The following is a 16,003-nucleotide window of genomic DNA, read 5'->3' on the forward strand; positions in this document are numbered from 1 at the left end:
TTACTGATTCAATTATATAACTCATTATTGGTCTGTTCAGGATTTCAGTTTCTCCTGGTTCAATCTTAAGAAGTTGTGTGCTTCCAGGAATTTAACTATTTCCTCTAGGGTTTGTAGTTTGTGCATATAGAGATGCTCATAGTAGTCGCTGAGGATCTTTTGTATTTCTGTGGTATGAGTTGTAATGTCACCTTTGTAATTTCTTATTGTGTTTATTTGGATCTTTTTTTTCTGGTTAATCTAGCTAGTGGTCTATCAAACATTCAAATAACCAACTCTTCATTTCATTGATCCTTTGTGTGTGTGTGTGTGTTTTTTTTTTTTGGTCTCTGTTTCATTTCGTTCTGCTCTGATCTTAGTTATTTCTTTCCTTCTCCTAGCTTTGGGTTTTGTTTCTTCTTCTTTTTCTAGTTCTGTAGGTGTGGTATTATGTTGTTAATTTGAGATCTTTCTATCTTTTCAAGGTAGATATTGAGTGCTATAAACTTTCCTCTTAACACTGCTTTTGCTGTATTCCAGAGTTTTTGACACATTGTGTCTCTACTTTCATTTGTTTCAATTTTTTTATTTCTGCCTTAATTTTATTGTTTACCCAAAAATGATTCTGTTGTTTAGTTTCCATGTATTTGTGTGGTTTTGAGAGTTCCTCTTGGCATTGATTTCTGCTTTTATTTGCTGTTGTCTGAGAAGATACTTGATATCATTTCATTTAAAAAAATTTATTGAGACTTGCTTTATGACTGAGTATGTGGTCAATCTTAGAGAATGTTCTGTGTACAGAAGAGAAGAACGTATATTCTATGGTTGTTGGATAGAGTATTCTATACACATCTATTAGATTCATTTGGTCAAGAGTCCAATTTAAGTCCAAAGTTTCTTTATTAGGTTTCTGCCTCAGTGATCTGTCTAGTGCTGTCAGTGGGATGTTGAAGTCCTCCACTATTATAGTATGGCTATTTCTTTGCTTAGGTCTAGTAGTATTTGTTTTATAAATTTGGGTGCTTCAGTGTTAGGTGCATATATATTTAGGATAGTTAAATCTTTTTGTTGAATTGAATGCTTTCTGATTACATAATGTCCTTCCTTGTCTTTTTTTTTTTTTTTTAAACCGTTGTTGGTTTAGTCTGTTTTACTTGATACAAGAATAGCAACTCCTGATCTTTTTTGTTTTCCATTTGCATAACAGATCTCTCTCTATCCCTTTACTTTGAGCCTCTGGGCGCTATAACATGTAAGATAGATCTCTCTTAAAGGTCACAGAAAGTTTGATTTTTTTTTCTCCCAATTTGCCACCTTATGCCTTTTTTTTTTTTTTTTTTTTTAAATGGAGTCTCACTCTGTCACCCAGGCTGAGTTTAGTGGTGCGATCTTGGCTCACTGCAGCCTCTGCTTCCTGGGTTCAAGTGGTTCTCTTGCCTCAGCTTCCCGAGTAGCTGGCATTACAGGCACCCACCACCACGCCCAGCTAATTTTTGTATTTTAGTGGAGATGAAGTTTCACCATGTTGGCCAGGCTCGTTTCGAACTCCTGACCTCAAGTGATCTGCCTGCCTTGGCCTCCCAGAGTGCTGGGATTACAGATGTGAGCCATCATGCCTGGACTACTCTATGCCCATTAAGTGGAGCTTTTAGGCCATTTACATTCAAGGTTAATATTCACGTGTGAGGTGTTATTTTTGTCATAGTGTTAAGCTAGTTGCTTTGTAGACCCAATTATGTACTGCTTTATAGGGTCTATGAGCTTTGTAATTACATGTGCTTTTATGGTAGCAAGTACCATCCATGTTTAGAACGCCTTTGGACATTTGTTTAGAGCCTGTCTGGTGTTAATGAATTCCCTTAGCATTTCTCTGTCTGGGAAAAACTATTTCTCCTTCATTTATGAAGCTTAGTTTGGCAGAGTATGAAACTTTGACGAGCACTTTTTTTTTTTCTTTTAGGTGGCTAAAAATAGGCCCCAGTCTCTTCTGACTTGTAAGATTTCGGTTGAGAAGTTTGCTGTTAGTCTGATGGGATTTCCTTTAGAGATAATTTGGTCCTTTTCTTCAGCTGCCTTTAAGATTTTTTCTTTCACGTTGATCTTGGAAAGTCTGATGACTGTATGCTTTGCAATGGTTATCTTGTGTAGTATCTTGCAGAAGTTGTCCGAATTTCTTGTATCTGAATATCAATCTCTCTAGTAAGACTAGGAAAATTCTTTCCTGAATTATTCCTTCAAATATGTTTTCCAGGTTGCTTACTTTTTCTTCTTCTCTCTCCAGAATGCCAATAAGTCATAGGCTTGATCGCTTTACATAACCTCATAATTCTCAAAAGCTTTGTTCATTTTTAAAAATTATTTTTTCTTTATTTTTGTCTGACTAGGTGAATTTGAAAGACCAACCTTCAAGCTCTGAAATTCATTCTTCTGCTTGTGTAGTCTATTGTTAAAGCTTTCAATGTGTTTTGAAATTCCTTTAGTGAATTTTCAATTATAGAAGTTGTATTTGTTTGTTTCTTAATATAGTTTTCTTGTCTTTCATATTCTGCATTGTTTTTCTGGTTTCTTTGCATTGGACTTCAACTTTTTCTTGGATCTCATTGAGCTTCCTTGCAATACGTATTTGGAATTCTTACCTGTCATTTCCGACATTTCAGTCTGGCTAGGATCCCTTGCTAGGAACTAGTACAATCCTTTGGAAGTGTGTAAATACTCCGGGTACACTGGAGTTCTTGCACTGATTCCTTGTCATCTGAGGAAGCTGTTGCTTCTTATTTTTGAATTTGGTATTGTTTGGATGAGGATTTTTAATTTTTTTATTCTTTTTTTTTTCTTGATGGTATGACTGTGATATGTATTGTGTATGATTGTTTGGCTTCATTTCTGGGTGCTTTCGGGGGGCCCTATCTCTGTATGTGTTTCTTGGTTGTAGGTAGCTTCTGAGCAGTAGCTTTCTCAGATGCTGCTTGTTGTAGTGATGTACTGGAAGTAAAAGCTAACACACTAACCCCTGTTGGGGGCTGAGGGTAGGGAATTCTCAGGAAGCTTATCTCATGGACTAACACTAAGCCCTTCGGGTAGCAGGGTTTTTTTATTCAGTGGTCCAGTTTAGGATGCAGTCCAGTAGATGCTGCTTAAGAGTAAGGGTGGGTAGGTAGGCTGGTGTCCAGTGGAAAAACCTGCCCTGACAGGATGGTGGCAAGAGATCATGTTGGGGTGTGCTGAGGCTTCAGGGGAAGGGGCAGAGGTGCACTAGCTCCTCCTCCTGAGTAGGCAAGAATGTGATCTGCTTCCCTATCATGGCCCTGTCACAGAGCTCATAACTTTCATTTTATAAAGACTTTGTCCTTCGGTTCCTGGCTGTGGTGCAGCTGAAGTCTATGGATATGCCACTCTGACAGCTACCACTAAAATGGGGTTTAGGGCAGAGCCTCTTCCCCGAGTCCAGGGCAGGCAACTCCATGATCTGTCCTCCATTGCCAGGGCACTGCAGCTTTGTATAGGGAGGGAGAATTGGGCCCGTCCTTCCTGAAAGCTGAAGCAGCACAGGCTCACTTTCAGCCTGGGTGGTGGCACCATGAATAACATAAATAGTGTTCTGTCCTAGTGCACACTCACTGGGTCCTAGAGAAAAGAACCACTGCTACGTCTGCAGCCATACAGGGGATAGGGGAGAGATGATCCCTGCTTTTCCACGCCCGTTCCTGGATGTCAATGCTGCCCCCTTCTGCGATTGGTGCCATGCCAGTGTTTTCTTTGTCCCTTGGAGGGCTTTGGGACAGTGAGCAAACAACTGTTCTGATAAACGCAATTTAACCCGCGACCCCTTGACTCGCTCAGGTCGTGGGGTTGGGCCGCCTTTGCGCTTTGCCTTTGAATCTGCCCTTCTTCTGGGTTTGTTCTCTCGAGCCAGGGGAAGGACTGGGTCCGCTCTCTTTGGCTCCTCTTGCCTTATCAGAAACCTCACACTCCGTCCTTTTCCAGAGAAGCTTCAGAGAGTGCTTTGCTGGGTTTGCTGGCGTCCGGCAGGGTGCAAGTATGTGGGGATGCGCGCTGTGAGTCTGTGTTTCCTCCGCTATGACGGCTCTTCCCGCTCCTGTAGGAAAAGGCAATGCCCCTTTTGTCTTGTCCTTGTGGGACTCCAAAGAGTCCAGACGCGACAGAAAGGCGGCGAATCCTCTCAGAGTGGGCAGGGGAGGAGATAGAGTATGGGAATGGGGCGGTAGAGGGGTGGCATTTCATGAAATTTCCTGATTTAAGGCTATCATGAAGTAGGCCTCTTTGGGAGCTCGGCTCTCCAGTCGCTGGTAAGGGTAACATCCCATCAGCCTCTGGTGAGGTTCAGTCGCGTCCCCCGACTGCATTTGGAGCCAAAGGCAGAACGAGGCCGGCACTGCGGCCTGGCGTCCAGTGACCTAGCGATCTGCATATTCCTCAGGGTGGAAGCACTTGGACTTCAGATGTGAAGGCAATGCGGTCACTACTGCAGTAAGAAAAGCAACTAGGGGAAATGGCACCTTCTTCTCCAAACTTTTTTTGAGACACTCTCGCTCTGTCGTCCAGACTGGAGTGCAGTGGCGCGATCTTGGATTTGTAAACTATAGTACAAATGGCTGATCTAAGATTTTCATGATTATATTTTGCCTCTTTTTGCAAGTGTGTGGTTTCCGTAGTGTAGTGGTTATCACGTTCGCCTCACACGCGAAAGGTCCCCGGTTCGAAACCGGGCGGAAACAGGTCTCCTTTTACCTTTAAATTTAGTGAGTTTACTCAAGGTTGAAAAACAGAAAAGTTGTTGAACCTGTGACCTACATTTTAGACCTCATCAATCTAGACAGATTGTCGACCAGGCTACAATTTCCACTGGTCTGCCAGTAAGAGTACGTCACAGCAGGCCTGCTTAATGTTCGCTTTGGTTCCAGAAATTCCTTAGGGTTCTTTTCATTCTCTTCTATCGCCTGAATTTTCACAGGCTGACACTGAAAGTGGATGACATCTTAGCGCATTTCCTAAGGGTCCCGCTTGGCTTCGCTTTACTCTGATCCAGTTGCAGATCGGGCTGATTTGAGAGACAACAAAACAAAACATTTTTTAAAAAGGTTCTAAATCTGCATCTGGAACTCGTAGAGTCAATATTCCAAAATCACACGAATTATGTATATACATTTGCATGCATACCCCTTCCCCAAATAATCCTCAGCAAGCCGGTAAGTGTCCAAACTACTCTCCGGAGGCTTAGGTAATCAACAATTTAGTAAATATAATTCCTAATGTGTAGTGTACACATCCTGTATTGCCCACCCTTCTCTATTGCTTTGTCCCCAAGCGCCCTCAATTTTGCCTAAATGGGTTCCAGGTCATAGCCACCGACTCTCGCTTTGCCTTCTGGCCTCGAGGCAGTGCGCTTCAGCACCATTGCGCCAGGTGAGGCTGCTGAGAACAGCTAAGTGGCCAGCACTAGTGCAGCTGGAGGCCAAGGCCCAGAATCTTCAGGAGTCTGCCCTTTACCCAGGCGAAAAGCCCAAGGGCTCTCCTCACAGCTTCCCAACATCCCTCTACAGATTTTTTAAAATATTAGATTTATTAACCTGTAGAGGTGGAATCAAAGAAATCACAAGATATCTCTGAGGGAAAAAGGAGAGCACCGGGAGTACATCACTTAAGAGTATTGAATCAGCAAGCCAAGGATAGGAAAATGGAATGGATAGGATGACTGCAGGGGATTGTACTGAGGTGGATGCTAGCCACTATTTACTGTTAATAGCTTGAGCCAAGCACACTAATGGGGACATAACCGAAATACTTAATAGGGCACTCTTTTGCCCACCATGTGTTTTATAGTATAATTGCTAAATGATGTATTACCCTACTGGTTCTATGAAGCTTCCGGAGCCAAGGAGCCAGAGCATGGGAGCATAAAAATCCTGTCAATTGAAGCCCTGGGCTCTGCACTGCTAAGGCTGACCCAGAGGCTGGATTGCAAATGCAGGTGCTAGTGTAATGGAATGGATGTTTGTGTTCCCTTCAACTTATATATTGAAGCCTTAACTCCCAACGTGAAAGTATTTTGGAGGTAGGGCCTTTGGGAAGTAATCAGGCTTAGATGAGGTCATGACCATAGGATCTCCATGATGAGATCAGTGTCATTATAAGAAACAGAAGAAAGATCAAAGTGCTCTCTCTCTCTCCACCATGCAAGGACAGAAGGAGAAGGTAGCAGTCTGCAAGCCAGGGAGAGAGCCCTCACCAGGGAACCAAATCAGCTGGCAGTTTGATCTTGGACTTCTCAGCCTCTCAAACTGTGAGAAAGAAATTCCTCATGTTTAAGCCATCCAGTCTGTGGTATTTTGTTATGGAAGCCTAAGTTAAGATAGCTGGTTCACCGGGGAATCCACTGGCATGAACCTGTGAAAAGTTTATGACACGTCAAGTAGTTTGCTGCTCCTGGATTTGAGTATTGGCAAGAACTATTAGAGTGATGAGCACAGAGGGAAGAAGGGTACAGAGAATAAGGTATTCATCATTGTATCGTTGTACTGAAGAAATAAAGGGACATTACATGGTTTTAGGCTGAAGTTATGTGCAGATTTCAGCTGTGGAAGGGTCACTTAGCATACAGTATGGCAAGTGAGTGGTGCGTACTACACTGGCTGTAGGGAGTCCAGTTTTGTTTGTTTGTTTTTGTTTTTGTTTTTTGAGACGGAGTCTTGCTCTTTCACTCAGGCTGGAGTGCAATGGTGTGATCTCGGTTCACTGCAACCTTTGCCTCCCGAGTTCAGGTAATTCTCCTGCCTCAGCCTTCCAAGTAGCTGGGAATACAGGCGGGTGCCCCCATGCCCAGCTAATTTTTTTTTTTTTTTTTGTAGTTTTAGTAGAGACAGGGTTTCACCATGTTAGTCAGAATGGTCTCAATCTCCTGACCTCATGATCTGCCTGCCTTGGCCTCCCAAAGTTCTGGGGTTACAGGCATGAGCCACTGCACCTGGCCAGGAGTCCAGTTTTTTTTGTCTGCTTATGTTAATGGACGCAAGAGCTGATAGATGGAAAAGTGTGGTAATAAAGTGGCAGTAAGCTTGTGGAGTATCCAATAAACCTAAACACTATTTTTTTGAATTGAACTGAAATTGTTGTGTTGTGAAAACGAGAGTTTATCCAAAGAAAGATCTGGCTTGGCAAATAGGATGGATGGTGGCGAGGATAAGTGTGCTAGGCAGGGCTAGAAACAGGTTTTAGTGATCACTGAAACACCCAGGACAGTGCACTACTCTTTGGGAGATGCTGTACTTGGGTCTGATCACTGGGTTTTGAGATAGAGGGTGGTACATGATGCTGACAGGGAACTCACTGGTGTGTTGAGTTTTAGCATCTGTGACTCTGAGATGCATATGAGGCCTTTGCAAATTTAGAATTTGAGAGTAGAAAGTACAGGTTTGTATTTTAGAAGGTGATTTGGGAATAAATGTAGCTCTGGTTGATACAGATAATATGTGAAGGTTTGTTGGCCAGAGCTGATGTGTGTCTTGGGTGTTGGGCAAAGAACAGAGAACGGTCAAAGCTCTTCCAGGTCAATGTGAAGGGTGATTTCCTTGTTGGGCTCAAGTTTATGACTCAGCCTAGACCTAGCTTGGCCTCTCAGCTAGAGAAGAAGCATGATTCCATGTCACACACAGCTTCTGTCTTTGAAAAAGCCATAATGACTCCCAGACCCAACATGTGGGGCAAACTCTGGATTTTTCTCTTCAGTTTACTCTCTCCAGGGAAAATTGAGGAAAGAAATCTCTCTACTATTTGAACTTCATCAAGACTAATATGTTAATATTTTGACTGTCAATATTTCCTTAAACTAGTCTACTCCTTACATAGCTAATACATCAAAGCATGTTAACTTAGGAAATTGGATTCTCCATAACAATGAAATATTGACTGCAAGCATTATTAATCTTTTTATATCACATTTCCTTCAAGTGCTTTATACATCTTCAAGCAGACAAATAACAGTATTATAATGATCACAAGACCGATCATTACTCTTCTGCCAAAAAAACAGCGACAAAAGACTAACTCAGTATACCAACCTTTGTTTCTTCATTATCTCTACCTTGATTCTGTCCTTTCATTTCCTCTTTCCTCTAATTCTAATTTTGCTTCTACTTCTTATTTCCTCCCTGAATTAGAACTTTACTTACCTAAACTACCAGTTAGGTTACCTTCTCAGAACCACTAAGGCAGCAGTTTGAGGTTGACAGTTGAAGATTTAGGATTAGAGAAAAGAAACATGAATGAATTTCTGATGTTTTATTATAGGGGTTTGTAATGCAGGTAGAAAGACCTTTTTCAGAGTTAAGAGTTTGATCTGACAAATGAGCTATTTTGATATTTATGACTTTGTCTAGTAAAAGTTTCCTGTAAAAACATTTGCTTTGGATGTCTTTGTTAGCTTTTAGTCGACACTTGAAAAAGCCGCTTGCAAGTTTCTAAGTCTTCCTGGATACTCTTTTCAGCTATCTTCCAGGAAGCTGGTACAGGGAGGCATTGGCGATTCAGTGGTAGAATTCTCACCTCCTACAGAAAGCTGGTACAGGAAGGCATTGGTGGTTCAGTGGTAGAATTCTCGCCTCCCACGCGGGAGACCCGGGTTCGATTCCCGGCCAATGCAAGAGGTTTTTGTTCTTCTCCACAGTTCTTTACCCTGAAGCTCCCAGAAGGAGAGGAGCTGCAGGCGGGGTAGTCACGTCAGAGGTCCAAGAGGCCTCCATGGCCCAAAGAAAGGGGAGGTGTGTGGGGAGGAATCTGCGTAGAGATGAGGGGAGCAGCGAAGACTGCTCCTTGCGCCGGGGTAGCCAGTGGACCCTCCGGGCTGTACCCCAGACACTGTGAACCGAATTTGCTAAAATCGTCAGCCACCTTGGCCCCGGCGTGTTTTGTGGGCCTATCGGTGTTCCGCGAGGGATTCCGTGTGTCTGGCAATCTGCGTCAACAGGTGTTGGCCTGAAATTTGGCCGGATACGGTGGCTCACACCTGTAATCCCAGAACTTTGTGAGGCTGAGGCGGATGGATAGCTTCAGGACAAGAGTTCAAGACCAGCCTGGCTAACATGGTGAAATCCCGTCTCTACTAAAAATACAAAAATTAGCCGATTGTGGTGGCATGCACCTGCTATTCCAGCTACTTGGGAGGCTGACGCAGAAGAATCGCTTGAACCCAGGAGGCGGAGGTTGCAGTGAGCCACTGCACTCCAGCGAGTCCGTCAAAAAAAAAAAGGAGTGAAAGAAGGCAGAGGTGTTGATGGGACAATGAGACTTCCCAGGAGGCTTGGTGTAGAGGCAGGGGCCGGATCCTGAGAGATGAGATTTTTTTTTTTTAATTATGTAGCAGAATGGGGAGAGAGAAACAGAGAAGCGCATGAAAGAGAGAAAAGCACGAAAATCTCCAGATGTTCAAGAATAAAGCAGAGAAAGTAGTATGAGTGTTTTTACATAAAAAGGATAAGAAGTACAATGGTTGTCAGCAGGCCTTGTGGTCGTGTAGTGGTTAATACCTGTAGTTGTGGTTCCCACAACCTGGGTTCAAATCTGAGTCACTGCAATGTTTTCTATCTTGCGATTGTAGCTAATAGACTTGTCATTTGCTTTGCCTTTAATCCTAGCAGCCTCCAGAGAGCAGAGTAAACCACTGGCCTGGAAGGGCTCCAGCTTCTGGAGTTTAGCCCACTGTGCATAAACTAGGGGGGCGGCCTGACCACAAGGAAAACTTGGACATGCCCTTTGTCTCACAATTGAGCAGAAAAAATTCCCATAGGTGAAGATGCCACCTCTCAAGAGCCCTTTGTCTGTAGCTTCCACTGTTGAAATAATGTGGTTATAGTATTTTCTGGTAGAGAAAACAGCTGTATCAGTGGGATTTTTAAAAACACAAAACGAGAACGAGCTTTTAATGAGTTTACAATAAAATCTAAACTACTTGTGATGATCTACACTGGCTTGCCTCCATTCCGCATCCACTAATTTTTATGAGAACAGTAAATTACTACTATTATTATTATTTTTGAGATGTAGTCTTGTTCTGTCACCTGGGCTGGAGTGCCACGGCTCAATCTCGGCTCACTGCAACCTCCGTCTCCCGGGTTCAAGCAATGCGAACAGTAAATAAACTACAGTTCACATAAAGTGCACAAATTTTTAGTGCAATTTGTTTAATTTTGATAAATGTAATCACCACCCAGCTCAAGTTTTAGAAAATTGCCATCATCTGAGAAAGGCCTGTTAGAGCCCCTTTCCAGGCAATTCCCACCCTGTGTCCTCTTAGTTAATCGCCATTCTGATGTCTATTCCCATAGGTTACAATTGCCTGTTCTTAAAGTTCTCATGAGTAAATGGACATATCTTTTGTGTCTGGCCTTTTTTCTGCAGTTATGTTCATTATACTCATGAGACACATCCACGTAGTTTCATGGATCACTTCTCAATTGTGGTGTTACTGAATTCTTGTGATGAATATTCTTGTAACAGTCTTTTTGTGCACTTGAGATTCATGGAAGTACTTCAGTTGCTGGGTCATGACCTGAGTATAAGTTTAACATTAGTACAAATTGCCAGTCTTCTAGAATGTTTTTTCACCAGCAGTGACAGTTGAAGTGGCACCAAATTCTTGTCAGCATTTGATGTACTAACTTTGTTAAATATAGCTGTGCTCTCAGACCACTCTGATCAACATGGTGACACCCCGTCTCTACTAAAAATACAAAAATTAGCCGGGCATGGTGGCATGCACCTGTAGTCCCAGCTACTCAGGAGGGGGAGGTTGCAGAGAGCCAAGATCGCACCGTTGCACTCCAGCTTGGGTGACAGAGTGAGACCCTGTCTCAGAAAAAAATAATAATAATAAAATAAAGTACCCATACACTGGTAAGTGGTTAGTGGTGTCTCCGTGTGGAATTAATTTGTACTTGCCTAATGAACAATACTATGAAGCATATTTTCTTATGGCTTCCAGCATATAAGAAATTTTCCTTTGCAAAGGCCTATTCGAATATTTTGCCTGATTTTATTTGGCTTAGCTCTATATTACTGATTTATGAAATTTCTCTTATATATTCAGGAATTCAGTCATTTTTCAAATAAATATATTGCAAAGAACTTTTCCCAGTCAGTGACTTGACTGACAACTGAAAGCTGTCAAGTGAAAAATCACACAATTTATAAATTTAGAAAGGAGATTTTATTTTTTATAAAGGGTTACAGCCTGCAAGGCGGCCATTCTGCCAGACTGGGAGGTATACCCTCCTGCTGAAACCTGAAAAATAGGTTTCCAGGAAGGGGAGGGGAGAATAGGGATTTATGTTGATCTGGTTGGCCACATATATTCAACAGGGAATAGGAGGAGCTCTGAATATTCATGAAGGGATCCTGCTGCATGCATGCTGAGTAAACATGCCTGTCACATGCAACCCATGTTCACTTTGGGGTGGAGACAACATTTAAATACATTATAGTTAGGCCTTATGCTTCAAAAGGTGAAGCAGAGACACAAAGGCAATCAGGTGCACAGCCTCTGTAAACTGTCCAGAACTAGTCCACAGCCAGTGGTCTCTTATCGGGAGAAAGTTACTGAAATCAGCCTCTTGTCCAATCAAAGCTGTAGTTATGGCTTGTGTAGGGAGGGCTCAGTCAGTTTATGGTAATGGGTGAGCTGCAAATGCTTCAGCATTGCTTATCTCAAGGCCAGTACTTGCTTAGCTAGAGAAGAAAAGAAAGAAGAGAGAAAAAAAAAAACTGGCAGTTAGAACATAGTTTATTTTTTAAGTTGAGGGATGCATGACTTAACCTTGCCTGGCATGGCCTTAGGTCTTGTTTATAATATAGTATCTTACAATGGTAAGGAGTCTGTTCTGTCAGTCTTATGATCTCTATTTTAACAATAATGCTGATCAGTTACGTCTAAACCACAAAAGGGAGAGAGAATAAGGACAGGTGTCTGACCTTCCAAATACTGATCAGGAACTCAGTATTTAAGACTTCTCTGGGATCTCCTTGGCCAAGATGAGGTCTGTCCAGTTGGTTGGATGGCTTTGGATTTTAATTTTAGTTCTCAAAGCATTTAATTTGATGAAATTTTTTCTTTATTTTTAAAGTCTGTTATGTTCTATAAGAAATCTTTCTACTCAGGATAGTGAATGTATTCTCTTAATTTTATCTCTCTATAAGTTCCACAGTTTTACTTTTAATTTTTAAAATGATGACATCTAAAATTCTACTCCTAACCAAGACATTCTTGGGGGTTACCAAGGACAACTCCAAAAATCTTCCATAAATGGTCAAAGAACTTACTGGGATCCTGGGCTGCAGGGCACAGTGGCTTTAGTGCACCTCTGCTTTTAAGACTATTCAGAAATTGCCTTTGTGAACCCATCGGGCTGTTTAAAAATCAGCAACTTAGGGCTTGCACGCAACATGCAGTTATGCAGCAGCTGTTTTCTGGATCTCGTGAATGCCTACATGCATACGTCCCCGGGAATTTTCTAAATTTGATCTCTCATGGTATTTCAAGTGGCTTAATTGTCTCTTTCTTTTGCCTGTTGCCACACACATACCACCAAACCCTGCACTCCAAGCTTCTCCTTCTGCACCCTGGACTCCCAACCTCCAGTTAGACAATCCACATCTTCCCACAACTGCCTCAGGATCCTCCAGGCCACTGTGCCTCCTGCAGCAACCAGGCCAGGGGATATCTGGATTCCTATTACACTTCTGAGGAAGGTGGTTAGGGGGCGTGGAGGATGTGTGTGGGAGGGGTTGAGGTTGAGGGCAGGAGTATACTGTGGTCTTCTGTCTTCTACCTCATTGGCCCAGGTGCTGCTCTCCCTCCGGTTGTCTGCTTTCAGCCCTGTGTGGGAAATCAGGTCTGTGCCCTGATCTTCCTGACTCTCATTTTGTGAGTAACCTGAACAGATGAGCCATCGCTCTTGCCCCACACATTCTGTCCAAAAAGTGCCCTCCTCTCTACTTGCTCGGAGGCCTACCCACTGAGCTGTGGCACTCAGGCTGGGATGCCACCCAGTACAGAGGCTCTGCAGCCGTGCAGGGGTCTGACTGTTCCACACCAGCAGGATACAGGCCACAGGGCATGCTGTGGTGGAAAAGCATTCAGAGGTGTGGGCTGAAGGCCTCTCTTTCCACAGTCCCTTTGAAGACCCCATGGAAGTAGGCACCCCTTTGAGGAACAAGGTGGCCCAAGACCAAGCTTCACATGAAGGCGCTTGGGTCCCAGTAGGTCCTGTCTGTGTCTTGTATAGCCGACTGCTTCAAGCATCTTACCCGGTTTCCCCTCCTCCACTACCCAAGCTCCTCCTCAACCCCCTTGCTCAGCTATCCTTAGGACAGCAAGATCCCCAGCACTTGGAAAAGTCCCAACTCCAGTGCTTGGGGAGGGAGTTGGGTTCAGGTCGTCTAACCACAGAAGAATACAGAACCTGAGGCAAGAGGGAATCCCTTCCCTTGCTGGGTCTCTTGGCACAGCCCATCCAGGGGTCTGGGTCAGGGTCCAGGTATCCTCTACCCTCCTTGAGGACCTGAGTTTTCAGGCCCCCCGGGTTGGTCAGTGTGGAGTCTTTCCCACTGTTCATCTGGGAACTGTAGGAATATCCCATGGGGCCCTCTCTTACTTATTAGAGACACCCGGGAAATACTCCAGCAGAAACTGGGTGCAGTGTACCAGACCACAGTAATAATAATTATAGGATTAGGCTAATCTTTGCCTACCAACAAGTCAAAAAGTATCCTTGAAAATCTTTGCCTACCAACAAGTCACAAAGTATCCTTGAAATGCTTTATATCTTTAACTTTTAAGTTTTGGTCTATAATGCGTCTCAAGTTACCTTTGTGTGTAGAGTGAGGGAGAATAACATCACTGGCCTCCCCTACCTCCATATGAAAGTCCATTAATTGAAACGGTTTGTTTTCTTATATTGAACTGCTTTCAGTGAAAACCCATTTATTGACTGTATAGCTATGGGTCAGTTTCAGGTCTCTTAACTCAGTCCGTTTATCTATTTGTCACTCCTGATGCCTTGTCTATAATAGCTTATGGTCAGCCTTAAAGTCAGATAGTACAAGTCTCTGTTCTTTTTCACACATTGCAATCAATTTTGAAATAGGTAATAACTCATAAAACCATCACACACATCAGGACATGCTGTCACTTCATCCCTTTCTGATATGGTTTGGCTGTGCCCTCACCCAAATCTCAACTTGAATTGTATCTCCCAGAATCCCCATGTGTTGTGGGAGGGACCTAGGAGGAGGTAACTGAATCATGGGGGTGGGTCTTTCCCCGTGCTATTCTCCTCATAGTGAATAAGTCTCACTATCTGATGGGTTTATCAGGAGTTTCTGCTTTTGCTTCTTCCTCATCTTCTCTTGCTGCTGCCATGTAAGAAGTGCCTTTTGCCTCCCACTATGATTCTGAGGCATCCCCAGCCATGTGGAAATGTAAGTCCAATTAAACCTCTTTTTCTTCCCAGACTCTGGCATGTTTTTGTCAGCAGCGTGAAAACGGACTAATACACTCTCATTTCAGAGTCAGACACATGCTCTCACTCACTAGACTGGCTGCTGACTTGTGACCGAAGATTCTCTATTGTACCCTCTGGGAACAATACATCTCCAGTTGTCTGCCGGGAGGATGAACATGCAAAAAATCCACAACACTCAGCACAGAGTCTGGATTTAGTCCCATTAGTCTGAATGGGACTAATGCCCTTATAAAAGGGACCCCGGGGAGCTCTCTCGCCCTCTTTCTGCCCCCTGAGGATACAATGAGAAGGTGGCAGTGTACAGCCAGAAAAAAGAAAGTCCCTCACCATAACCCTACCATGTTGGCACCTTGATCTCGGACTTCCAACCTCCAGAACTGTGAGAAATAAATTTCTGTTGTGAATTAGTCACCCAGTTTATGGTACGTTATAGAAACCCCAACTAAGACAGAGATGGAATCCCATGGAGGGTCTCTAATTTGCTAAGCTGGTCATCAGGTGGGATGTTGTAAGTTAGAAACAGGAAGAACTGACATTTTGTGCATATGAAAGAAGACAGTGGACAGGCCCATTGTCGTCGGCTTTGTCTGCCTCGGCAAACTGGAGACGGAAACTCGATTCACCTTCTCCAGCCACGGGAGGACCGGGAGGACCTCCAGAGGAGGTTAGGTCGACTTCATGGTAACTTTAGATCCTGAAACCTCACAGGATTTTTCTTGTCTTCCCTTTGATCTCTTTTCCGCCTACCCAACAGGACAGGACTCGCCGCCTTTCTTTCGCGTCAGCAAGGGATCCCTTCCGGACAGGACCGAAGTGAGCAGCTGGTTTCCCCTACGCTTCCTTCCGGGCCTGGGCGTCACGAGAGCTCAGGCTGACCTGAGACCTAACTCCCGGCGAGTGGGACCAGCAGGAGCCTGGAAGAGTGCTCGCACCGGGGTGGAGATTGGGCGCTGGGGTTTGCGAACCGCAGTCAAACCCTCTTCCCTGCGCACCGCGCACCTGCCCCCGGGGGTGCTGAAGGAAGTAGCCCATAAAGCTTCTCTGCAACCGAAAGAAGCCTGAAGCTCCAGGAGGGGCGAGAGGAGACTCGTTGAGCGAACCCAGCCCTCTGCCTGGCTGGTCCTGGTCAACAGGCTCGGAAGAGGCCGATTTGGAGGACCTAAAGGTTTAGAATCTCATGATGTCAAGATGTTAAAGCCTAAATCCTAAGTTCTGACTGTGAGGGGGAGCGAGGGTGTCTTGAGCTGGATCGACCCTTGAGTCTTCACCTGGAGGGTCCTCTGCACAAGTTCAGAGAGCAGGACAACGCGCAGCAATGGTTCCCCACAGGGGGCAACTACACTCTCACACGCCTGTCCCATCCCCGCTGGGACACTAGGCCACGACTGGGGGAAGCGGGAGGGAGAATGTTAACCCCCTGGCATGTATCTAGTCAGCGGAGGCGACGGATGTTGCTAAACACCTTACAATCCACCGCGGGAGGGCCCCTCCCC

General features: G+C 44.1%; 1 protein-coding gene and 2 non-coding genes across 3 annotated transcripts; 2 read left to right on the forward strand and 1 right to left on the reverse strand.

Moving 5' to 3' along the window:
- Nucleotides 1-4,642: 4,642 nt before the first annotated feature.
- TRNAV-CAC lies at nt 4,643-4,715 on the forward strand. The gene has a single exon. It is a non-coding gene; the product is annotated as a tRNA-Val (tRNA).
- A 3,849-nt stretch (nt 4,716-8,564) lies between these two features.
- On the forward strand, nt 8,565-8,635 carry TRNAG-CCC. Its single transcript has one exon. It is a non-coding gene; the product is annotated as a tRNA-Gly (tRNA).
- Nucleotides 8,636-12,530: 3,895 nt separating this feature from the next.
- LOC105549803 (protein FAM231D-like) lies at nt 12,531-13,175 on the reverse strand. Its single transcript, XM_011994451.1, has one exon. The coding sequence runs from the start codon at nt 13,173-13,175 to the stop codon at nt 12,531-12,533; it is 645 nt and encodes a 214-aa protein (XP_011849841.1).
- Between the last annotated feature and the right edge of the window lie 2,828 nt (nt 13,176-16,003).

The sequence above is a fragment of the Mandrillus leucophaeus genome, unplaced genomic scaffold, assembly GCF_000951045.1.
Source record: "Mandrillus leucophaeus isolate KB7577 unplaced genomic scaffold, Mleu.le_1.0 Scaffold457, whole genome shotgun sequence".
NCBI classification, from domain to species: domain Eukaryota; kingdom Metazoa; phylum Chordata; class Mammalia; order Primates; family Cercopithecidae; genus Mandrillus; species Mandrillus leucophaeus.